This window comes from Solea solea, chromosome 21 (genome assembly GCF_958295425.1).
Source record: "Solea solea chromosome 21, fSolSol10.1, whole genome shotgun sequence".
In the NCBI taxonomy this organism is placed as follows: domain Eukaryota; kingdom Metazoa; phylum Chordata; class Actinopteri; order Pleuronectiformes; family Soleidae; genus Solea; species Solea solea.
Window position 1 is genome coordinate 20856179 of NC_081154.1, and position 26861 is coordinate 20883039.

At 40.6% G+C, this 26861-nt stretch overlaps 1 protein-coding gene across 1 annotated transcript; it reads left to right on the forward strand.

Moving 5' to 3' along the window:
- Positions 1-1591: 1591 nt before the first annotated feature.
- mmp25b (matrix metallopeptidase 25b) lies at positions 1592-15697 on the forward strand. Its single transcript, XM_058621715.1, has 11 exons — positions 1592-1683; positions 1785-1879; positions 4641-4773; positions 8288-8435; positions 10449-10741; positions 12303-12482; positions 12733-12817; positions 13054-13136; positions 13267-13419; positions 14255-14548; positions 14858-15697. Exons 1-11 carry the CDS (start codon positions 1674-1676, stop codon positions 15112-15114), a joined length of 1731 nt encoding a protein of 576 aa, XP_058477698.1. The 5' UTR covers positions 1592-1673; the 3' UTR covers positions 15115-15697.
- Positions 15698-26861: the final 11164 nt, after the last annotated feature.

A 26861-nucleotide genomic window follows, 5' to 3' on the forward strand; every position in this document is an offset into this window, starting at 1 on the left:
ACATATCTATCTATCTATCTATCTATCTATCTATCTATCTATCTATCTATCTATCTACAGTATCTATCTATCTATCTATCTATCTATCATAGAGCTATCACCTCTTTGATTATTATATTTGATTTGGGGGATATTTAAAAGGTTGCCACCTACAGTATATAAAGGTTTTTGTGGATTCATAATCAAGTGGCCTCCCAAAATGGTCAGGAACAGGATGAATCCCTGCTCAATGCTCAGCAGCTCAAAGAGTTTCACTGGTGCAGCGACACGAGGTGAAACTGGACAAGCATTAGCAGGACAACTCTGTGCTAATGGCATGGCTCACATGGCCCTGGAGGATGGAATTAAAGATGGAAGTAGAGGGAGGGAGGGAGGGAGGGAGGGAGAGAGAGAGTGAGAGGAAAGATAACACCAGGGATGGTTTGTAGAGAAAATGAATCCACACACACAAAAACAAAAAGCTCTAAGCTGCTACTTGAGAGGCAATTGCATTCTGGCTCCCTATACTGTTTCATGTGTGTGTGTGTGTGTGTGTGACCTCATTAGGACCTTTTTTGGCATACTTGTCAGGACCAGTAGTCCTCATGGAGACCAAAACTTGGTCCTAATGAGGCAGAAACTAATTTCTGAGGAACTGGCTGTGAACTAATTGTGGTTAGTGTAAGTGTTAGTGTTAGTGTTAGTGTAAGTGTTAGTGTAAGTGTTAGTGTTAGTTACATGTCATTGAGCAGAAGCGACTTCCAACCTGCCGGGGGTGGAGTTGAACTTGCGACCCTGACGTCTTAGCCACTGAGCTGCCCCACCCCTCAGTGATGGACTGGTATGACCTACATGTGTTTACACAGTCACGTTCTTACTATTCCATTTTACACAAACCACAGCAAAGACACAAGATGAAAACATTGATGTTGGTGTCACTTTGTAAACTGCACCAAAGTCAGTGGACATCACAGCACACGGCTGATCCATTGTTGCCTCCATCAGGCAACTCCTCTTCCTCCCTCTAGTTTGTGCTCTTCCTCTATTATTCTATAGCTCCTCATTACTGCTAACATTAATATTATCCTTGGGGCAAGAGGCATGATGTCACACCCTGGACATGCTCTCTATACCTCCTTTATATTATTCTCTCTTTTCCACCTCTCCTTCACTAACCTCCTTCCCTTCTCTCCTAGCCGTCTCTGGTTCTGTCACATTTATTCCTGTTAACAGGGAGTTAGTCTCTCATGTTCCTCTGTAATAATTGTAACCATGTAAAGTGCCTGGAGATCATGTATGTTATAAATACAATTGAATTGAACTGGATTAAAGAATCAGAAAGTGAAGTCTGAATCATATGTGTGGTGTGAGCAGAGCAGCACAGTTGATTCTTTGTAAAATCTTTTTTACACACAGTGTACGACTTCTTCTTCTTATTATTGTTGTTATTATTGGACTGAGACACAAGGACATGGTCCAGTGATGCACCGCGCAGAGTGTGAGCAGCTGTGTCGAGACTGAGTGAGTGAGTGAGTGAGTGAGTGAGTGAGTGAGTGAGTGAGGGAGGGAGTGAGTGAGGGAGGGCAGAGGCAGAGGCAGAGAGAGCTGATGATCGATCAGCCCAGCCCCAGCCTTGTCTCAGGAGAACAGAGAAAGTGAAGCATCCGAGCAGACACACACACACACACACACACATGCACAGCGGTGAGCTCGGTTCATTTCCTCCTCTTTGTTGTTAGTTTTGAAAATAACAGAAAAAGTCAAAGTAGAATAACGGACGGGGCTTCTCTTGTCTTCTTGTGCAGAGTCTACTATGGAGCGCACTCTTCTGCTGTGGATGCTTCTCACCGTCACATGTGAGAGCACGTCATCAAACCCAGAGCAGTACAGCAGCGCAGTGGTGAGTGTTTCACATTTATCTGAGTTTGTTATTATTATTATTTTATTTATTTTAAGGCTGTGTGATATGATAAAAACATCCTTCAATATTAATACATTATATCGATGATATAATATAGTTTATGCTTTGTTTTAGATCCGGTTTTACGTTATAAAACGAGATATGACCTGCTGCTTATCATCTGTATGACATGATATTAAAATACACTTATAATTACATTGGCTTTTTAATGTTAAATGAAGGATATTCATGTGTGTTATAGAAACAATGACACTGAAAATGAAAGAAATGTTATTAAGTGACTATTTTTTTTAATGTAATATATATTAAAATATATATAAAATATTTCATTTATAATATTTCACAAACGTCTTAAATAAAACTATGATGACTATCAATGCAACCAGGAAAAGTTTATCACGGCAATATTCAATATCACGACATACTGCTGCAGCCTTATCAGTATCAGAGGATGATTCTCTATCTCTATTGATTTTCTTTCATGTATGATACCATACATGCATTTATATTGACCTATTTAAACATAAACAACAAAGCATTGTGTCCATTTCACACAAAACTGTTAGAATGAGGTCATCATGCATGTAATCACATGTTTCAATGTCACTCACAAGAGAAAACATCACAAACATGTGGCTTATTATATTTCATTTCTCTAATCTGACTTTCAAGGAAAAACCAACAAAAAAGTGAACTGATGGCATTTACACTGGGAACTGTGCTGAGCCTGCACTTTCAGTGCTCTTCCTCAAACCAAGAGTTTCACTTCTTTGTTGTCCTGTCTGCATCATATGTAATGCTGCTGCTGCTGCTGCTGCTGCTGCTGCTGCTGCTGCTGATGATGATGATGCTGCTGCTGCTGCTGCTGCTGCTGCTGATGATGATGCTGCTCCAGTGAGACACTCATGATGCCACAGAAATGAACTGAAAGAGTTTTTCATGTGTAAAAACACAGGATACTGAAATATGGATATGGCAAAACACGCTCTTTTCTTTCATATTCAGCCAAACACTTGGACTTTTAAATAGATAAATAGATCAAAATATCACCTTTCTTTTGTGTGCCATATTATCTGTGCCAATGGTTCAATGGTGGACACCACTGGCCTGAATAACATGAATAAATCCTTTAACTCTGAATGCTTCGAGGAGTTGAGTACAGTGATTGTACCCATCTTACATATATATATATAAATATATATATATATATATATATATATATATATATTATTAGGTAATTAAACCCAGTATATGACGAAAAATCTAACTAAACTAAACTAAACACTAGGCCGCACATAAAAGAGTTTGAACATTTTACCTAAGGTTGTTAAACAAACAGCTGCTGAAGCAGGAAACCTTTTTCTTTTGAGGTGCAGCTTCAGTCGATGGGTGGAGGACGTAAAAGAGGAAGGGCAGGTTTCTAAATCATGTTTCACCAACTGTTTTTCACCACGTGTGTGTGTGGGATTTTCAAATCAGTTATCTTCTTGTGTGGTGGGCAAACCGTCAGTTGTGCACAGCGTATACCCGACACAGGAACTGACTCAAGAAGGACTGGATCATTAAATATGAATGAGGACGGGGGATGTGCCCAATAAACTGATGATATATAGAGTCATTAAGGGATGTATATATATATATATATATATATATATATATATATATATATATATATACATACATATACATATATATACATATATGTATATATATATATATGTATATATATATACATATATATACATACATATACATATATACATATATGTATGTATATATACATATATAAATATACATATATATGTATATACATATATGTATATACATATATATATACAGACAGAAATATATGTATATATATATATATATATACAGCACACATATAGCTGTGTGCTGTGATATATATAAAGTCCATAGAGCAAGTCTGTATATATATATACAGAGATATATGTATATATGTATATATACGTATATATATATGTATATATATATATATATATATACATATATGTCTGTCTGTATATACATATATACAGACAGACATATAGCTGTGTGCTGTGATATATATAAAGTCCATAGAGCAAGTCCCAGGGACACAGGAGCTGCTGTAACTCGTGTTTTTCTCTGTGGGTTTACAGCATCACATAAACTGCATAAATGATTATTTGTGATCATGATGACTGCATCACTGATATGCACTTAGGTCTGCAGCTAATTATTATTTCATTATTTGCTCCATAAGATGTCAATCCCTCACTGCTCTAATGGGCGCAGATACAGTATGTGCTGCCAGTGGCTCCCGTGCTATGCCTGTGTGTGTGTGTGTTGACTGCTGCTGTGTAATGTGGATGAGTTAAATGAAGAGGTCAAATTCACTATGAGCGCAGTTAAAATGAATCACTCATTCACTCACTGACTCATTTTCACTGCTTTATCCTCACATGAGGGTCGCAGGTGCAATCTCAGCTGACAGGGTGAACGACAGGATACACACATCTCATGTGATTGTACAATCATGAGAATTAAGTTCATTTATCTTCATTTTCTACTTTCACCTAAATCTTACACACTGGAGCTGTAAATACTCCTCAATATGAAGTGGTACAGGATCACTGTTAGTCCACCCATGTACGACATGGCTGTCCTAATATTGTTGGTCCACTGCAGAGAATGAGAGTAAGTGTGTAACTGTGTGTAACTGTGTGTAACTGTGTGTAACTGTGTGTGTCTGTCTGTGCAGGACTGGTTGGGTAGATACGGTTACCTGCCTCCTCCTGACCCGCGCACCAGTAAACTGCAGACCATGGAGGGCATTGAGAGAGCCATCAGGGTCATGCAGAGATTCGGAGGGATCCAGGAAACTGGAGTGATCGGTAACATCTTCACTTCTTTGACATTTTACTACTTTCAGTGTTTCAAATGTCACATGACTTTGAAATATGGGAACATTTAAACTGCTCAAATCAAAATGATGTACACTTTTTACTCGTTTATTTCTTTACTAAGTGTTACTGTAAGTGTTCTATATGCTTCAGGATGAGTTCTTCTAGTTTATTTGAAGAGTCAGAGCCATTTTATGAACTTCAGGCTAACATTCCTCTCCACTCCAAGCGTCTTGTAGTGATAGCTGTCAATCAAATAAAAGAAGTTCCTTGTGGGTGTGATCACACTGAAAGTGACCAATCATAAGAGGGTGGTGCCCTCCTTGGTCTCCACCCACTTGGTCTTCACCTTCGAGAGCAGATTTCACCTCGAGACTAGATTTCACCTCAAGAGCAGATTTCTCCTCAAGAGTAGATTTCTCCTCAAGAGTAGATTTCACCTCAAGAGCAGATTTCACCTCAAGAGCAGATTTCACCTCAAGAGCAGATTTCACCACAAGAGTAGATTTCACCTCAAGAGCAGATTTCACCTCAAGAGCAGATTTCACCTCAAGAGTAGATTTCACCTCGAGAGCGGATTTCACCTCAAGAGCAGATTTCACCTCGAGACTAGATTTCACCTCAAGAGCAGATTTCACCTCAAGAGTAGATTTCACCTCAAGAGCAGATTTCACCTCGAGAGCAGATTTCACCTCGAGAGCAGATTTCACCTCAAGAGTAGATTTCACCTCGAGAGCAGATTTCACCTCAAGAGCAGATTTCACCTCGAGACTAGATTTCACCTCAAGAGCAGATTTCACCTCAAGAGTAGATTTCACCTCGAGAGCAGATTTCACCTCAAGAGCAGATTTCAACTCAAGAGCAGATTTCACCTCGAGAGCAGATTTCACCTCGAGAGCAGATTTCACCTCAAGAGCAGATTTCACCTCAAGAGCAGATTTCTCCTCAAGAGTAGATTTCACCTCAAGAGCAGATTTCACCTCAAGAGCAGATTTCACCTCAAGAGCAGATTTCACCACAAGAGTAGATTTCACCTCAAGAGCAGATTTCACCTCAAGAGCAGATTTCACCTCAAGAGCAGATTTCACCTCAAGAGTAGATTTCACCTCGAGAGCAGATTTCACCTCAAGAGCAGATTTCACCTCGAGACTAGATTTCACCTCAAGAGCAGATTTCACCTCAAGAGCAGATTTCACCTCGAGAGCAGATTTCACCTCGAGAGCAGATTTCACCTCAAGAGTAGATTTCACCTCGAGAGCAGATTTCACCTCAAGAGCAGATTTCACCTCGAGACTAGATTTCACCTCAAGAGCAGATTTCACCTCAAGAGTAGATTTCACCTCGAGAGCAGATTTCACCTCAAGAGCAGATTTCAACTCGAGAGCAGATTTCACCTCGAGAGCAGATTTCACCTCGAGAGCAGATTTCACCTCGAGAGCAGATTTCACCTCAAGAGCAGATTTCACCTCAAGAGTAGATTTCACCTCGAGAGCAGATTTCACCTCGAGAGCAGATTTCACCTCAAGAGCAGATTTCCCCTCAAGAGCAGATTTCACCTCGAGACTAGATTTCTCCTCAAGAGTAGATTTCACCTCGAGAGCAGATTTCACCTCAAGAGCAGATTTCACCTCAAGAGTAGATTTCACCTCGAGAGCAGATTTCACCTCGAGAGCAGATTTCACCTCAAGAGCAGATTTCACCTCGAGACTAGATTTCTCCTCAAGAGTAGATTTCACCTCGAGAGCAGATTTCTCCTCAAGAGTAGATTTCACCTTCGAGACCAGATTTCACCTTTGAGAGAAGGAAGAGGAAACAGCCGCAGAAATGGAGGAGACAGCCGCAGAGGGAGGTGGAGGGAACAGCCGCAGTTCACATGGTCTGTATGTGGTCTGGAGATAGACCATGCTGTGATTAGATCTGGTAAAGCCCTGTAAGCCTCTGACACGTCGGTGTAGAACAGATCTAATGTGTTCGTTAGTCCACATATTGTACAAAGAGAGACGTGATTGAAGTCCCTTGAGATTACAATGAGCCCTTCCGGGTCCTGTGTCTGTATCCTAGCAACGACGTTGTGGATGATGTCACACACCGTCGTAAACGGGATGTAAACAACAATGGTGACGATGATTGGGAGTTCCCTCAGCGCATATTAGGCTCCAAAACCACCTGGACAGCAGAGCCTCTCGTCCACAGTCACATTACAATTTGACTTCATACTTCTGAGAACTTTCTTCTTGTTTCTTACACCACTGTAAGAGATCTGACGGCCAACTGTGTTAAATACTGTTCAATTACAAGCCCATTCAGTCTTTCTTCATCACTCATTCATTCACTGCCCATTCACACATTCATACAACACATCCATGTGTTACATTTTTGTTCACTGAAATGAAATGAAAACTAGAGTTTTAAAAAAACACGATAACGATTTGTGTTTGTTTACAATGTGACACAAGTTTAACATGTAGTTAGTTAGAAGTTTATTTATTACAATTATTATTGCTGTTGTTATGTTCATGTGTGTTATATTTGTTTACCTTTCACACTGACTGCGTCCATCCTCAGCACCATCATGCACATTTTGCACTTGAGGCTCATTTCTTTGAGACTGTGATTTTTTATCTGTCCTAAAAACTTTGAAACCTTTCACTGGGTTTTTATGACACTACTTACTATGAAACCTGCTCCTGGCAAATACTCCATATTACAAAAAACTAACACTAAAATCAATACAAACTTAACTAAAAATAAGCATTTACAAAAAATAAATAAAAACTAGCAAAGCTGCAATGAAAACGAATTAAAACAAACAAATAGGGTTATTATGCTATAATAAAAGTTGATATCAGTATCTTTAACAACAGTCTCTGCTGCTGCTTATATAAATGACATCATAGTTGTATAAACATGTCATCACGGACTCTAACTGTCCTGTATAAACTTAGAACTTCATACAGTTGTTGTGTATCTGCTCCTGGTCTCTCTTCTGTCTCCCCCTCCTCTCCTCTGTCCCCCAGTTTTCCTTTCACCCCAACCTGTCGAGGCAGATGCTGCACATCTGTGAGTCTGAGTGTTTTCTCTCCACTGATGCCTAGTGTTTGTTCGTTGTGTGAACTGTTGTGTTTCTCTGCTCTCCACGATGTTGTCTGTGTACAGACCTGGGATATGTTGTGATTCGGTGCTAAACAAATAAAACTGAATTAAAAACTAAAACTAATGAAGAATCCAAAACGATTAGCACTTTGACCGACACACATGTGTTCAGTCACACCTGTCAAAAACAGAATGAGGTTCTTGTTGATGAATTGTTTCCGTGAATGTCGCGCAGGGGAAAACCAGCTGGAGAGCTATTTTAATGCCAGGTGTGAAAAGTCGGACTTTAGCACAGACCTTATCATGTGTATTTGAATAAATCAGCCCTTTCTCTGTTCACAAAACTAAGAAAGACTGTGACTCACACAACAGTCAGTTAGTCAGTGTGTTATGATTGGAACTTCTCTTCCAGACAGTGAAACCCTCAAACTCATGTCCACACCACGCTGCTCCCTGCCTGACATCGTCGGGAGTGAGGACATGCTGAAGAAGAGGAGGAGGAGGAGGAAGAGATATGCGCTGTCCGGCCTCAAGTGGCATAAGACCGAGCTGACATGGAGGTGTGTTTCCTGTCATGTGTCTTTGTGGGTTAGTCGCTTCTCTGTATGAATCACCGCGATGTGAATATCATGAGGCTCTGCAGTCATAATGGTTTGATCATATCTTAACTTGGTAACACTTTAGATGAGGGAACACATATTCACCATTCATTAGTTGCTTATTAGCATGCACATTAGTAACATTTTGGCTCTTAATGACTCATTATTAAGTAGTTACTAATGCCTTATTCTGCATCTTCTTACTGGTCTTATTATACAACCAGTAAGCCACTAACAAAGAGTTTTCCCTAAGTAAGGAAGTAGTTGTATATGAATGCTTTGATTAGTCTGGACTTTATAAGTATCACAGGAATAGTTATTCTCCCTTAATAACACCTAATGAATATGGTCTGTTCTTACATAACCAAACACAAAACTACAAGTGTAACTCTAAATGAAGCTTGTGTTACCCACAATATGTTCCCCATACTAAAGTATAAACATACATCTTGTAGTTGAACACTTACTAACCAACACATGTTCCCTGATCTAAAGTTGCCTCTTTTATTCTTTATTTTTGTTCTTGTGATACTACCACCTTATAAAGCATGTTGAGATCATCATTCATAATTGCTCACTAACTAATAATAAGCAATTATTCTGAGGTTATTGAGGGAAAACTCTTAGTTAGTGGCTTACTGGTTGTATAATAAGGCCATGCAGAATAAGGCATTAATAATACTTAATAATGACGAATTAAGAGTCGATATGTTACTAATTTGCATGCTAATAAGCAACTAAAGAATGGTGAATATGTGTTCCCTCATCTAAAGTGTTTAACTTTAACCAAAAGTCAGCTACACTGACATCATTTAAGGTCGAAGAAAAAACTCCCTTCTTTTTGAGGAAGTGTTAAGGGGGAAATACTTACACAATGTACAGATCCTGTTGTGATGAGTGTGTTCTGTTATTCATGTTTTTTCACAGCTGTCAGTGCAAACATAGATCCATGTGTGACACTGAGTCAGTGTCCAACTCAGGCATCATTCACTTCATTATTAATATTCTTTTTTTCCTACTGTGACCTGTCAACATGTCATGAAAAATCAATATTTGAAATTAGATGATAAGATGAGATAAGTTAAGATAAGATGAGATAACTTCAGTCAAGATAAGATAAGTCAGGATAAGTCAAGATAAGTTAACACAAGATAAGTTAAAATACAATAAGCTTAGATGAGGTGAGAAAAGTTAAGATGAAAAAATGACATAAGATAAGCCAAGATGAGTTAAGATAAGATAAGAAGAGATGAAATTAGATAACTTACAATAAGATAAGTAAATATAAGATTAGATAAGTTAAGATGAGATAAGTACTAAAGATAAGATACGATGCAATAATAAAGTTAAGATAAGTTAAGATAACTTAAAATGAGATGTGATGCATTTTCGCATCTATGAATGTACAATATAGAAACATATCAACGGTTAAGATTATACATTAAACTACAACACAATACATTACAAACCACAATATAAACAGAATGATAAGGTCAATTCATATACAGATCACCATTGTCTGTATTTATACAACACTTTTCTAGTCTTAACGATCACTCAAAGCTGCTTTACACTACAGTTTTGCCATTTTTCACCCATTCACTCACACGTTCATACAGTGCAGCACATGTTTTTATCACTCATCATTCACACCCATTCACACGCTGCCGGCACAGCCATCAGGAGCAACGCGGGGTTAAGTGTTGTAAGGACACATCGGTATGTAGAGTTGGGAATCAAACCCACAACCCACAGTTGAACATTAACTTACTCTAACACTAAGTCATATATGGCATTAGGAAAAAGAAACATGAGCAGAATAACAAGACAACATAAATAGGATTAAAATAGTTCATTATTATTTTTAATTGGAGCTGCAGTGAGACCTAACAGCAGGAGGTAGGTGTAGACAGTGATTTAGAAGCTACACATAAACATGACATTACACTGTATCTGTGTTGTTCTTTTCTGCAGTCTCCACAACTTCCCGTCACCCTCCCGCTCTCCAACCCTGACTCATGAATTGGTGGAGGGGATCCTGACTCACGCCTTCAAAGCCTGGAGTGACGCAGCCCCCCTGAGTTTTCGTCGGCAGCAGAGTGACAGCGGCGGAGGTGACATCAGAGTGTCTTTCTTCCATTTCCTGCATGATGATGGATACCCATTTGACGGGAGGGGGGGCACCCTGGCCCACGCCTTCTTCCCTGGCAGGGATGAAGTGGCTGGAGACACACACTTTGATGATCATGAGACCTGGAGCTATGGAGGTAATTACTGAACATCACTGTCAATGAGAGGATGGATGGATGGATGGATAAAGCGGTACAAAATGGATGTATAGCACCAAATCATAACATACATGATCTCAGGTGTGTACATAGACAACATCAAGGAGAGCAGAGAAACACAACAGTTCACACAATGAGCAAAAAACTCCCTCTTAACAGAAGAAGAAATCTCTGACAGAACCAGACTCAGAGATGTGCGGTCATCTGCCTCGACCGGTCGGGGTGAAAGGAAAATGGGGGACAGAGGAGAGGAGGGGGACAGAAAGGGGGGAGAGAAAGGACAAGATGGAGATGAGGTAGAGACAGAAGAGAGAGAGAGACCAGGAGCAGATACACAACAACTGTATCAAGTTACAAGTTTATACAGTTAATGATGACATGTTTATACAACTATGATGTCATTTATATAAGCAGCAGCAGAGACTGCTGATAAACATTATACTGATATCAACTTTTATTGTAGCATAATATTAATAATGGTGATGATATGTATGATTATTATAATAATAATAATAATAATAATGATAATAATAATAATAGCCTCGAAACTGGATCTGGATCCTGCAACTTGCAAGATGAGGACACAGAGATAGAGAGGGAGAGAGCACAGGAAGGAAAGACACAAATTAGGTTAACATATAATAAAGTCATATCTATACCCTGAGTGTGAGAGTGAGTGTGAGAGAGTGAGTGTGAATGCACCACAGGAAATTCCCCAGCAGTCCAGATCTATAGCAGCCTAGTAAAGAGACTAGACCATTATCTGAGGCTAAGCAAAGGTCGTTACTAACTTAAACTAGTGCTGTGTCTGTGCTATGATGTCGTCTAAAACCTGACTGAAAATCTTCAAACAGGCCATTAATCATTGATTAGCAATTGCCATTTCTGATATCGGTCACATATTGATTGATGTGACAGAGGGTCCAGACACAATATGTTTTATTAAATTATATTAAGTATATCATACCATTAGATTTTGGATATCATCATCCAAACTTTGCTTGGTTTTAAAGGCTTTTGCATTGATAATCATATTTATATTGATTACATTTGTGAAATTCACTAAATATTATGAATTAAATATTATATATATTGATTAGAAAATACATGTAATGCATAAATTATATATTTTTTAAAAGTCACCAGTCCAGCCTCATTATTTGTATTTCAATTTGACCATGTTTATAGTCAATTTCATTGTTTCTCACACATGTAAATATCCTTCAATTAACATTAAAAACCCAAAGAAATGAATAAGTATCTGAAATGAAATACAATATAACATGTACATGTATGTACATATATATATATATATATATATATACAGTATATATATGTGTATATATATATATACATATATATATATATATATATATGTACATACATATACATATATGATATCTGGATAAATGATATATTAAAAAAAAAAGTATAGCAGGTATAAGGATTATTGGTGATTTATGGATTTATGGAAAAGACTCTATCTACATATTCAGGGCTGAAGCCTCACAGTTCCTGGCTTTGTGCTTGACGTCCTCAGGTGACGGCGGCAGCACGGACTTGTTCACAGTTGCAGTGCATGAGTTTGGTCATGCGCTGGGTTTGTCCCATTCCTCCACTGACCCGTCCATCATGAGGCCGTACTATCAGGGTCCTGTGGAGAGCATTCACAACTTCCAGCTGGACCTGGACGACAGGCTGGCCATCCAGCAGCTCTACGGTCAGTGCCTGGTCCTACTGCTGGATCTCTTATATTCATTATAATACACAGTAAACAGAACGTCATGTGTGTGGTTCAGAATATGTGTGTATATATATTTATAGATATATATATATACTTTATATGGTGTAAAGGTGCGAATAGGGGATTTTACTAAACCATTTCCTGCCATGTCACCCCGCTGTGTCAAAGGTGGATGTGGCTTTGCTGTTTTTCAGTGTCGGCTAACGTCACCATGTCTCTTGTGTAGGTGTGAAGAGCAATGGGCTGCCGGGAGGTGTGGATCCTGACCTCCCAGTCCTGCCAAGTCCTGCTCCCCCTAAACCGACACAGCCGTGAGTTACAGCCACTTCTGCTCATCCTCTCAGACAGAAACAATCTGCTTCCACACACCAGGACCATTATCCATTTACTCACTTTACTCATGAGCAAGTCATTTAAGTCCAGTGATGCACATCAAAGCCATGTGAGCCTTACTTTCACAACTAAGGATCATGCTGCGCCCTCTTGTGACTAGTTCACTACATTACACCAATATGACTTTAGATTTCACTCCACATTTTCTGCCCAGATCTGAGCCCTCCTTCCCAAAGCGCTGTCAGGGAGGATTTGATGCAGTGGCAAACATCAGGGGTGAGGTCTTCTTCTTTAAAGGTAAGTAGAGAAAATATCCATTACACAAAAGTGGAGCATGATATATAACTATAGCCAACTGTACAGAATTAGAATGAGTTATTTTTGCACAGATTAGTGATAGTGAATTTGACCTCTCTTCTTGGTAAAGGTGCATATTTTTGGAGAACGAGACGCGATGGGTCTCTACTGTCACTCAATCCGGCTGAGATCAAAAACTTCTGGACTGGACTTCCAGCAGGAACAGACAAGATCGATGCAGTGTACGAGAGGAGAAGCGACAGCAGCATCGTCTTCTTCATAGGTGGGTGAGGAAGCTCAAGGCCAGTCTGATCAAAAGTTACACTATTTAACAATAATAATAATAATAATGATAATGATAAATGGTGATGGTGGGAGCTAAATGTGAAGATTCTGATGTTGAACACATCCTTTAACATGTTAGCATACATTTTTTTTGAGTACTTCTAGCCACCCAACCACCCATCCATCCATCCACCCAGCCATCAACCCACCCACCCATCCATCCATCCAACCACCCATCCCACCCATCCATCTAACCACCCACCCATCCGTCCATCCATCCAACCACCCACCCACCTATCCATCCATCCATCTAACCACCCACCCATCCATCCATCCAAACCACCCACCCACCCAATCATCCATCGATCCAACCACCCATCCATCCATCCATCCAACCATCCACCCACCCACCCATCCATCCAAAACCAAAAACCAGACCATCACAGATAAACACCTCATTTAGGGTTACACAGCAGACTACTGGCTAGCAGTGTTGCCTCACATCAAGAAGGTCGTATGTTTGAAACCCGGTTGGACTGGGGGCCTTTGTTGCATGCTCTCCCTGCGCGTGCATGAGGTTCCTCTCCCGTCATGTCTGTGTGTTTGTCAGGGTGAGACTCCGCCTTCTGCTCTGTCAGCTGGGATTGGCTCCAGCTCCCCCAAGACTCAACAATTGATCAACATTTGATCAAAATCACAACATGGCTTATTGCTAATCTAATCTGATTTTAAACAGATCTGCACAAATATCACTCAGTAATCATTTATGATTACTGATTTCATTGTTTAATGATGTAAAATTGACCATTCCTGGGTTGTCCCTCTCTCACCAGGATCTCAGTACTGGGTCTTCAAGGACACAGCGGCCATGTCCGGTTACCCCCGGCCTCTGTCTGAATGGGGCATGATCAGAAAGAGCGGGGCTGTGGTGGACAGGGTGGACGCAGCCTTTATCTGGGCTCACAATGGCAAGACCTACCTGTTCAGCAGAGGCGAGTTCTGGAGGTTCGATGAGAGTCGCAAAGATGGACAGGTGACCACGAGGCCTGAAGCGGGATACCCACGCGACAACAGCCTCTGGGCAGGAGTGCCCTCCAACATGGATGACATCATCAGCTGGGGAGGAGGTATCACAGAGATTTCATCAATGCTTTTTTTTTTCATCACTTTTACACACATATTTCATAAGCTACTTACAATCTGGTAGAAAGAGAAGAGACAACCCAACAGCACAAAACATCCATGTTTCCATTCTGCAGGAACAGGAAGTTCATTATTATACGCAGATGAAAACATCAAACATCACTGAATCAGTAAAGAGGGAACAGCTCGTTATCATGAGAAGACGAGTCTTGTTATCACAGGATAATGCATGATGTCATCGTCCACGCTCTGCTTCCACATAAACGTCTCACACTGTTTGTGTCTCTCTTCAGGAGATGCCTACTTCTTCAAGGACAATCTCTACTGGGTTTTAAAGAACGGGGGTCTGAACCAGGACATTGTCATTCCTAAATCCATCGCTGTAGACTGGCTCCAGTGTCCCGCTCCACCTTCAACCTCCACCACAGCCAACCCTCGGTTACCAGAGAAGTGCAGCTGTGACCTACGGGACTCCTCCCCATTTATGAGAAGCAGCTGGAGCCTAATGATATTTGTTTTTCTAGTTATTATTGACTTTATTAGACCATAGAAAAGTGAAGCAGTAAACAGAGGATTATATTTATTTTATTTAGTATATTATATTATTGGGGTGTTATTGGGTACCCCTGAGCAAGGTACCCAATTCCCATTCTTCATTGTTAATTGGACATTTTAAATTGTCCTCAGTTCAATTCAGTTCAATTTTATTTGTTTAGCACCAAATCATAACATACAGTATCTCAGGTCTGTACATAGACAACATCATGGAGAGCAGAGAAACACAACATCTGCCTCAACCTGTGATGGAGGGTTGCAGCAGGAAGAGCATGTGGTGAATTAAATGTGCAGTGCACCTTGTGGCGAGCAAAAAAAAAAAGGTATTTTAATGATAATATATCCTCTAAATAAAATAAATAAATGTTGCATTAATGCACTTGTTTTTGTCAGATGGTAAAATGTTTAAAGATGAACATTCTAAAAGTAATTCATGTGTTCATCACATTTATCAGTAACTTGATGAACAGATGGTGACGCTAAGACAAGCAAGTGACCGCAGGTCACAGCTTTCAACAGGCAAAGAATAAATAACTAAAACTTACTTTGTTGTAAGATTTTAAAAAATGTAAAAGAAAACCCCCCATTGCCTTAATTTATTCACATTTGTCATAGTTTTCATATCGTACACTTCCCTGACAGAAGCACCGTTCCCGAGACGCGCTTTGATGTGCTCGTACACAGCTGTGACATGAAATTTCACGTCCATGTTGAAATTGAAATTTAAGCATTAAGCAGACACTTTTATACAAAGCGACTTAGAAGTAGTCTTGGAAAGGATTCCACTCGAACAGTGAACTGAGGTGCTGAGGTGGATCCAAGCACAGAAGGTGGGTAAGTGCTATGACAGAAGATGCTCTTGGAAGAGCTGGGTTTTCAAGAGCTTCTTGAAGATAGACAGGGACGCCCCTGTTCTGGTAGCACTCGGTAGGTCGTTCCACCAGCGTGGAACGACACATGAAAAGAGTCTGAATTGTCTCGGCACTGCCAGACAATTCTTTGATGAACGGAGCAGTCGAGGGGTAACAGAAGCCTTCAGGAGAGCATTTAAGTAGATGGGAGTAGACCCAAGAAGCACTTTGTAGGCTAGCATCAGTGATTTGAGGCGGGCAGCTAAGGGTAGCCAGTGGAGCTCAATGAACAGAGGGGTGACATGTGTCCTTTAAGGCTGATTGAAGACCAGGCGTGTCGTCATGTTCTGGCTTGGCTGGGAAGACAAGCAGTTCAGTTTTGGAGAGGTTTAGCTGGAGGTGATGGGCTTTCATCCATGCAGATACGTCAGAGAGACAATCTGAGATTCGTGCTGAGACCGTGTGGTCATCAGCTGGGTTTCATCAGCATAGCAGTGATATGAGAAGCCATGTGAGTGAATGATCTGGCCCAACGTGGTGGTGTACATGGCAAAGAGGAGAGACCCCAGCACCGAGCCTTGGGGCACCCCTGTGGCAAGGCTGTGTGGTGCATAGTGTGACCTAGCACTTTAAACAATCGCCGCTCTGGCTTCTTTTAAGGCTTCTGTCACAGACAACAGAGCTGTTACATTGAGTGGAGTGGCCACCTTTGAAGCCAGACCTGCTTGAACACTCCCCTTTCAATGGAGAGGAACGGGAGGAGAGAGACCGGCCAATAGTTTTCTACCTGAGTGGGAGTGAGGGAAGGTACTTTGAGCAGTGGTTTTGAGCATGTTTGAGTGCAGTAGGAAATGTAGCTGATGTCAGTGAAGCATTGATCACATGTGTGATTGCTGCTGTGACAGATTGCAGGAGTTTGGTTGGAATGGGATCCAGTGAGCATGTGTTAGGACGGCGACTGTACATGTTGGAGGATTGGTGAGACCCTTTACTGGAGGAGCAGTGAACTGACTGCTGATAGCAAACAGCAAACAAAGGCGTCTGCTGTCAGGTTGGAAGCGGAGGGTTGAGTGGAGTTTTGAAGGTAGAGAATAGTTTCCGGGTGTCAGTTGTATTGTCAATCTTGTGTAACCCACCTCAGCTATAACTGTTGATGATAAAGACTGGGAGATACAGATATGTTTATTCTATCGGTGCACTAATTACCTCATGGGTCAGGAAACCAGAAGTCTAGATCGCTATGGGAGAAAGGGGTATTAGCAATATGCATTGAGTGACAGAATAAAGAATTCACACAACCAACAGGTGCGTTTTAAAGGTATTATATTGTGTTGATTTAAAGAACAAAACAAAAAAAATTAAAAAATAGACCAAAGTAATTTAAATTGTCAGCGACACATGAGATGTTAACAACAGTTGGCAATAAATCCAGCCACAGAACCAATCACAGTCTCTGTTTTGGGTAGCTCGCCACGACTACTGAGGTTCCCGTCTACCTTTACAAAATGGGAGGAGTCCCAGCAGAAGAAGAAGAAGTTTTCATGCAGATCTCAACCCAGGAATCCATACAAAGGAAAAAGACCCGGAGAGGATTACTGTAATATTCATATAAATAAAATATACTTTTAAATGTAAATAAATGCATATAAACACGATTTATATATGTACATTGTAACATTGTTTCCTAATAATTGTTTTTAACTTCTCTAAATGAACTGAACACATTTCTCTATATTAACATAAATAATTTTCTTTTATCGCCGCTCAGTCTCAGAGAAAACACACAGAGTGGGGGTAATGTAAGTAAAACACTGTAATATAAAACATTTTTATATCTTTTTAAACACAACACACATGAAATGAATGCCTCATTAATCCATATTAATATTAGCAGATGCACATTTCAACTTCATCAGACAAACATTCAAATAAGTTGACTCAGCAGAGGCTCAAGCATCACACACACACACACACACACACACACACTCCGGACACAAGGCAGAATACACGGCTCTCATCTGTCCAAGTTTTGCTTTAGAAGAGACAGGGACACGGGAGTTCAGTAATGTGTAAGCTCACAATAACATTTAGCCAAATACACGTGGCTAATGGCATGAGCTAGCGCCACAGATGCTAATAACACAACTTACGTTCTCTTCCGTTTCCGTCACAAAACACACAGTCCGCTAATCAACCGACGGCAAAAGGTTTCGCTCTCTGCGCTGAGGATGAAACTCTGACGCTTGAATATCTGACTCTCTCACATAAAACAATAACATCTGCAGCAAAAGACTAGCATGTAGCCACCCTGACGACGGTTCGGCAGAGAGCGAGAGAATGAAAACACAACTGCACGTACACCCTGTTTCTCAATATCCATACTTGCGTACTTGTGCGTACTTGTGTACTTCCGTACTTGGCAAGTATATACTCCCAGCGTACTTCTCAAGTATATACTTACTTGGGTATTGAGAAACGGCCCCTGACAGCGTGTGATTGGTTACGCTGCGTTACGTTACGTGAACTCCTCATGTCACCTGTGTCTTGTATACTTTGAGAAAGGCACATTCGACACACTTCAAATTAACAAAATATTACCTTTAAGCAGATATAAACAAACTTATGTATATAAATCTTTTTTTAATCTATTTATTCACATATTTTAGATTTAAATCATAAGTCCTATTTATTCATTTTGTGTAAGATTATTTTAAATCAAACTCTATTTGTCTGTCACATGAAATAATATGATCAGATATTGATCAGACCAATTAACTGGTAACTGGACTTTTTGGAGCAGTGACACTGGATAAGAAGAAGGTCAAAAGTGACTGGAATCTGTTCTAGGTCAGAGGAACCTAAACAGGTTGAAACCAGATTGACGACAGGACGGTACAAACGGTCATTTGTTGATGGTCCCCAAATGAGACGCAATAGTAAAGAGCGATGGGTCGGACATTGAACAAGCCGTGATCATGCAGCTACTCCTGAGAACATTAATCCTGCTGAGGTCAGAGAGCTCTTGTGTCCATGTGGTCCACGCTTGTAGAAGGTCAGCAAGGAAGTCTTGGGTCATCCTAGCCCCTCTGCTTACTCCAGAGCTTCTGTACACTCACCTTTACCTGGGTAGCTAGGACTTTGTATATGTACCTCATTGTTGAGATGTGCTGCTCTAGAGGCCAAGACAGTGCCGCGTTACAGGACTGGACAGTAAGTCTGTGTGACCTGTTCTGAGGCATAGCTCAAAGCTTGTGGAAAGAGCAGAACATGGGAAATGCTCTACCACTGATCTTCAGCCCATTGCCAAATTGTCACTGAGATATTGAGCTGACTGAGTTGATGTCTTGTGATGTTTATTGAGCTGGCACCATGTCATTAAGGCATTTTGTCATTCAACTGGTCCAGATGAACATGAAGAAGAAGGACTTTGATCTGCCATGGGAGGCTTTGAACGTCTGTTACCATGACATCAAAGCCACAGCATCCACAAAAGAAAGAAGAACTTCTCTGCACAGCCAGAGGTGGAGCTGTTCGAGGTATGATTGAGAACTACAAATTGTGATAAAAAAAAGTTCAAGCTGTTATAGAGGGCTTTGAACTGTGCCGGAGATTATTATTAGAAGAACTGTGATGATGATGAAGCATGAGACAGAGGAGATGAGGGGAATTATGATAAAGAACTTTGGACTGTGATAAAGAACTTCAAACTCTGGAGGGCAACGTTACATTATTAGAAGAGGAAGAACACTTCAGTGAAATAACACACACACACACACACGAATGCATAAATGAAAGCTTTGAACTTTGAACGCTACCCCATTTATTAAAAGGGGCATGAAAAATGAGGAGGAAGAAATGAGGAAGGGTGATTTAGACTCCTGCCTCTTCACCTCTGAAGACACAGAATCGCCATCATCAGACGTGTATGGCGCGGAGAGACTGATTCACAGCGGTTTGGAAATGCCCATGTTCTCACGGAGAACCATGGAACTGCTTTTCACCAAGTGCATCGCTGAGGTATTTCCTCAAGTTATGCAGGTGATTAAAGGCCAAACGATGAGCATAATTAACGGCCATCTGCTGAATGTCAAGAGCCACTTAATTGTGGAGACCATCAGCCACGAAATCCTCAGAACTGTGATTCCTCAGGTGTTAGGCAACGGCTCGACTGGCCGGAGGTACATATACGTGACTGAGGGCGACATCCTGCACAGCCTGGGATATTCTCTTGACATGGGCATCAGAGAAGCGCTGAGTCTCACAGGGCAGCAGCACTGTGTCTCAATAAGCAAACTGAAGCAGCTCATCGTGGTGGAGGTGGTGAATACAGTTAACTTCTCACTGGATCACGTCACAGATGCTCATATGATTGAGATTGAGCCACAGCGTTGCGTTTTAATGCACCCCCAAAAAATAGTTGACCTTTTTGGTCTTTTACTGACATCAGTTTATTCAAACAGGCTTGAGTCATGTGACGAGCAAGGATGTTCACAACCTAACGATCCCACGGTCTTTTGACGACAATGGAGAAAGACCTTCATCATCAATGTATCCATGTTGGCATGTCTGGAAGAGTGCACTGTGGGAAATCTGAACTACATTTCCCTAAGAATATCGAATAAGCAGTTTGCAATAATCTCCAGTGATCACTCACTCAACACGCTCCTGTCCATCATAGACAATCCACACACAGACAGAGGAGCAGCTTCTGCTCCACAGAAAGACTGAGGAGATCATTCCTCCCCCATGCCATCAGACTCTTCAACCTGCATCATACATGACACATGTACATGTGCATGCACACACTCACCTCTGCACTGTAATGACGCAACCTTCGGATTTATAATTCATTTCTTTCAACGTCTTTATATGTTTTATATATGTTTCATTTTATATTTAGACTGTACTTTCGTGCCTCTTATGTTTCTATTTTGTAACATATTCCTGGAGCTGCTGAACTGTGAATTCATCTCAGGCGTTTAACACAACAACTGCAAAGACCTCAAAGAGATGCTTTTGTGGAGAACAAGAAGAGGAATCAAGAGCCATCAACGCTCTCAACTATTATCAGGATGTCATCTTTGGAGGAGGCTCAAATCCACCTTCAACAGAACCAGCTGGACAACTACAGTGTTAGTGCTGTCAAACGATTCAAATGTTTAATCGCGATTAATCGCATTAATGTCATAGTGAACTCACGGTTAATCGCATTAATGTCATAGTGAACTCACGATTAATCGCATTAATGTCATAGTGAACTCACGATTAATCGCATTAATGTCAGAGTGAACTCACAATTAATCGCATTAATGTCATAGTGAACTCACGATTAATCGCATTAATGTCATAGTGAACTCACGATTAATCTCATTAATGTCATAGTGAACTCACGATTAATCGCATTAATGTCATAGTGAACTCACGGTTAATCGCATTAATGTCATAGTGAACTCACGATTAATCGCATTAATGTCATAGTGAACTCACGATTAATCGCATTAATGTCATAGTGAACTCACGATTAATCGCATTAATGTCATAGTGAACTCACGATTAATCGCATTAATGTCATAGTGAACTCACGGTTAATCGCATTAATGTCATAGTGAACTCACGATTAATCGCATTAATGTCAGAGTGAACTCACAATTAATCGCATTATGTCATAGTGAACTCACGATTAATCTCATTAATGTCATAGTGAACTCACGGTTAATCGCATTAATGTCATAGTGAACTCACGATTAATCGCATTAATGTCATAGTGAACTCACAATTAATTGCATTCATGTCATAGTGAACTCTCGATTAATCGCATTATGTCATAGTGAACTCACGATTAATCACATTAATGTCATAGTGAACTCACGATTAATCGCATTAATGTCATAGTGAACTCACGATTAATCTCATTAATGTCATAGTGAACTCACGATTAATCGCATTAATGTCATAGTGAACTCACGATTAATCGCATTAATGCATTAATGTCATAGTGAACTCACGGTTAATCGCATTAATGTCATAGTGAACTCACGGTTAATCGCATTAATGTCATAGTGAACTCACGGTTAATCGCATTAATGTCATAGTGAACTCACGGTTAATCGCATTAATGTCATAGTGAACTCACGGTTAATCGCATTAATGTCATAGTGAACTCACGATTAATCACATTAATGTCATAGTGAACTCACGATTAATCGCATTAATGTCATAGTGAACTCACGATTAATCTCATTAATGTCATAGTGAACTCACGATTAATCGCATTAATGTCATAGTGAACTCACGATTAATCGCATTAATGCATTAATGTCATAGTGAACTCACGGTTAATCGCATTAATGTCATAGTGAACTCACGGTTAATCGCATTAATGTCATAGTGAACTCACGGTTAATCGCATTAATGTCATAGTGAACTCACGGTTAATCGCATTAATGTCATAGTGAACTCACGGTTAATCGCATTAATGTCATAGTGAACTCACGGTTAATCGCATTAATGTCATAGTGAACTCACGATTAATCGCATTAATGTCATAGTGAACTCACGATTAATCGCATTAATGTCATAGTGAACTCACGGTTAATCGCATTAATGTCATAGTGAACTCACGGTTAATCGCATTAATGTCATAGTGAACTCACGGTTAATCGCATTAATGTCATAGTGAACTCACGGTTAATCGCATTAATGTCATAGTGAACTCACGATTAATCGCATTAATGTCATCATAGTGAACTCACGATTAATCGCATTAATGTCATAGTGAACTCACGATTAATCGCATTAATGTCATAGTGAACTCACGATTAATCGCATTAATGTCATAGTGAACTCACGATTAAACTCACGATTAATCTCATTAATGTCATAGTAAACTCACGATTAATCGCATTAATGTCATAGTGAACTCACGATTAATCGCATTAATGTCATAGTGAACTCACGATTAATCGCATTAATGTCATAGTGAACTCACGATTAATCGCATTAATGTCATAGTGAACTCACGCTTAATCGCATTAATGTCATAGTGAACTCACGATTAATCGCATTAATGTCATAGTGAACTCACGATTAATCGCATTAATGTCATAGTGAACTCACGATTAATCGCATTAATGTCATAGTGAACTCACGATTAATCGCATTAATGTCATAGTGAACTCACGATTAATCTCATTAATGTTTGTATCTATTGTAAATGTCCCTTGATTTCTTTGTGTCCCTTGATTTCTTCACATTTTAATGCTCTTATCAACATAGAAAAGTGGATCTGCTTGCTTTGTGCAGATGTTTTTTTATTGAGACAATATCTCTGTCACCTGCATATTGTGACTTATTCCTCTTATTGTGAGAGCTGCACAATAATAAGAGAGGTTGTGTGTGAATAAAGTGCCGTTCTTCAACGCAGACGCAGTCCTGGGCTTTAATGTGTTGTTGCCGTAACGAGCTAATCCGAGCTAAAGGAGCTAGCGGTCTTCGTGTATGGTAACACTGCAGACATCATGACTTGGATGTGGGGAGTGCGTGGAGAGCTGATCCAGGCTGCGTTGGATACGGAGAGACAGAACATTAGCTCACTACTCTCTGGCCTGTTGTTTTGTTTCCGGTCTAGGTAGATCTCATCTGAGCAGCCACACCAGACATCAGTTGAGGTCAAACGGAACTGTCACAGAAATACTGCTTGGACACGAGTAATTGCCTACTACTACTTATCTCATCGACTACTTCCTGTACCGCCAAAGGCCAATCTAGGTTGTGTCCAATAGTGGGTTTTGAAATGATTGAAAAATCGGTCCATAGTGGTGTTGTCAGTTTGGGAGTGTGACTGGTAAAGAGCTGAATAAAATGTTTTGAACGTTGCATTGATATCTGAGGGGGCAGACAGGAGAGCACCGAGTGGCTCCTTAATTTGAGTAGCTTGGTGTTGTAGCTGATGGCCGAGCAAGCGACCCCCTTATCGCCATGCTCATAGCAAGTACTACAAGATTGCAAAAGCATGCGTTCTGCTTGCCTAGTGGAGAGCAAGTGGAACATGAGCTCTTTATATAGTTCAGGACTAGGGTTACTGGTATATTGATGATCTGGGCTGAGGATTAGGTCTGTGAGTCGAGTCTGATCAGCTTTATACAATTTCGTTAAATTGGAGTAAGCTATAATTTGGCCTCTAAGCCATGCCTTTAGAGTTAGAGTTAGAATCTTTTTTGTTAAATGAATCAAACTCGTCAATAGAGGAGGAAATATAATAACAGAAGGTTAGAGAGAAGCAGAGAGTCCAGTCTCCACAAAGGACTCTTGGATGGGATGCCAGTAGCATGTCAAGAACCAAAGGGGAGTAGTCGCTTATAACTATCGTCAAATATTCAGTAGAAACTACATTAGAAAGCAGACTAGCATCTACAAAAAAAATAATCAATTCTAGAATAAAAAAAGAAAGAAAATTCCTTGGAATGTTTGTGGATTAGGAAATCTCCATGGATCAGTGCATCCATTGTGTAGCATAAAATCTGATGATGAGAGATGAGACAGTCTGGAGCTGGCGCAATGTAATCCCGGGTTAATAATGCAGTTTAAATCACCATCAAAAATGAATGGATGTGTATTTAAGGCGGGGAGGCTGCTGAGTTATGTGTTTGCATCAAAATCACACGTTACACGTTAACCAGTAAGACAGGTTTCTGCTGTATGTGTAACAGGGTAGACCTGAATATCATAATCAAATAGATTAATGCATTTTGTGACACTAGTGGTGGATTTGGTGGTGCATGTGTGGGTGTGGCTTCACTGTGTGTGTGTGTGTGTGTGTAGTGATTTCATGGTGATGGGCTGATCTGAAACAGGTGTGCTGGGCAGGATTTCAGCCAGTTTAATTACCCCCTCACACACTCTCTTCCAGTCTCCCTCTGCTCTTCTCTGCGACAGTGTGGGCTGGAGTTGTCTTAAGACAGTTGGTCGGACTGGAAGTAACTACAACGGCAGTGGAGTGCGGCAGTCATCAGCAGCACAGCATGCGGCGTCAGCAGTGATAGCACAGCCACACCGAGTCAGTGCACCAGCGGACCCAGCGGACCCAGCCTGCCAGCCTGGTGATGGTGAAGCTCAGCCACTCACCAGGCCTCACGGAACCCACGCCTTCAGTCATCCCTTCTAGTACTTTTAATTCATTTCCCTTGGACTCAATCAGCTTTTAGATGTTTATATGAATAATAAAGGACTCGTTAAATGATACCTCTGTCTTGTTGTTCCCTTGCCCACTATCCACTGGCTGGTCAATTGCACGAACCAAGGAACACTTTACATATGGTACCTGTTACAATCAGATACCTCCCATTAGGGTATGAGATCATGCTAGTGGGAATGAAGTGGAAAACCTGGTTTGTGGTGATCGTTGACGCGCATATGCGTCTCCTGTATGAAAGCTACGTCTCTTTTTAAATGTCCCATACCCTTTGATGTTCCATGAATAAATTCATTCTATTTTCTAATCATGATTCCTAAGTAGACCAGTCCAGAGCCATTTAAATGTCCAACCATTGCAAATAGTGGGAGGGCATATTTTAGACAGAGACATAGATTCAGATGTTGACCGATTGATCTTGTAACCTGATACACAAGAAAAGGAGCTAATCATGTATAAAATATGAGGCACTGTGTTCTCTGGGCTACTTGACAGTAATAGGATGTCATCTGCGTATAATAAAAGTTTATGTTCTTCTTGCCCTGAATCAATGCCTTTAATATCGACATGGTTCCTAATGGCCGAGGCTAAAGGTTCCAATGCCAAGGCAAAGATCGGGGTGAGAGGGGGCAACCCTGTCGGGTCCTACGTGCAAGTGCAAAAGGGTTCGATATACTGTACTCCCATTGGTAAGGACAGCTGCCTTTGAACTTCTATACAACAACTTCACCCATCACAAATAAATATTCCAACTCCACCCGTTCAAAGGCTTTCGCTGCGTCCAGAGAGAAAGCCACCACCGGTTCCTTACACTTCTAATCTTAATGAACGTTGATCAAAGATACTGGTCTATAGCTCCCACAGTGCTGTGGGTCTTTGCCCTTTTTATGTATCAATGTTATCATTGCATACTCTCCTGAGGCTTCCCCTCCGGAACGCATCCTGAAAGACAGTAAGAAGTCTGTATTTCATTCAAAATGTTGCCCTGCTTAAATCAGTCAACACATTCTGGCCTCCATTATCTGCATATTCCTTCTCTAGTTCTTTTATTTCCATTTCTAATTTAGAAAGTTGATCAGATGCCGGAGTGCTGTATTGATCTACCTCTTAAGTATGTCTTAAAGCATCCCACACCACACCTGGATTATCCACTGTACCCTCATTCATTCCCCAGGACTCTAGCAATCTCAGAGTCATATCTACAGGACCATGATCAGTAATGACAATATGACCAAGTCCAGTCTGCTCTACTATTGGTACGCATGGTTTTGATATCGAAAAGTAATGGATCCTAGAATATGATGGGGATTATCAACAAGACCAAGTTCCTCTGAGATAGTATCTGTTGATTGCTATCTGGGATTTCTGAGGATTCCTAGATCTATCTAATGCATTATGTCTTACTTGATTGAAATCACCTCCAATTATAATAATAATAGTATTTCCCAAATTCTGTATTACTGCATGTAGACTTATCGTCCTGACTGTGTGGTCACTGTCTCTGTGTTTATGTTTGTCCTGGCACAGTCTCCACTCTTTAGTCTGCGTGCCGCCGTGTTTCTGTGGTGAACCAGTGCTTTCACCTCCTCTGACTGCCGTGACGGTCTCTGATGTGTTCCTCTTGTTGTGCACTGAAGTCGCAGGGTTCAGACAGTTCGTACAGATGTCTCTGCACGCTCACACACACTCTCTGATTGGAAC

Bases quoted from the DNA above. Each gene is read 5' to 3' on its own strand.
- mmp25b (XM_058621715.1), top strand. The intron at 4,774-8,287 runs GTAACATCTTCA...CTTCTCTTCCAG, and splicing joins CCAGGAAACTGGAGTGATCG to ACAGTGAAACCCTCAAACTC. The intron at 12,818-13,053 runs GTGAGTTACAGC...TTTTCTGCCCAG, and splicing joins CCCCCTAAACCGACACAGCC to ATCTGAGCCCTCCTTCCCAA.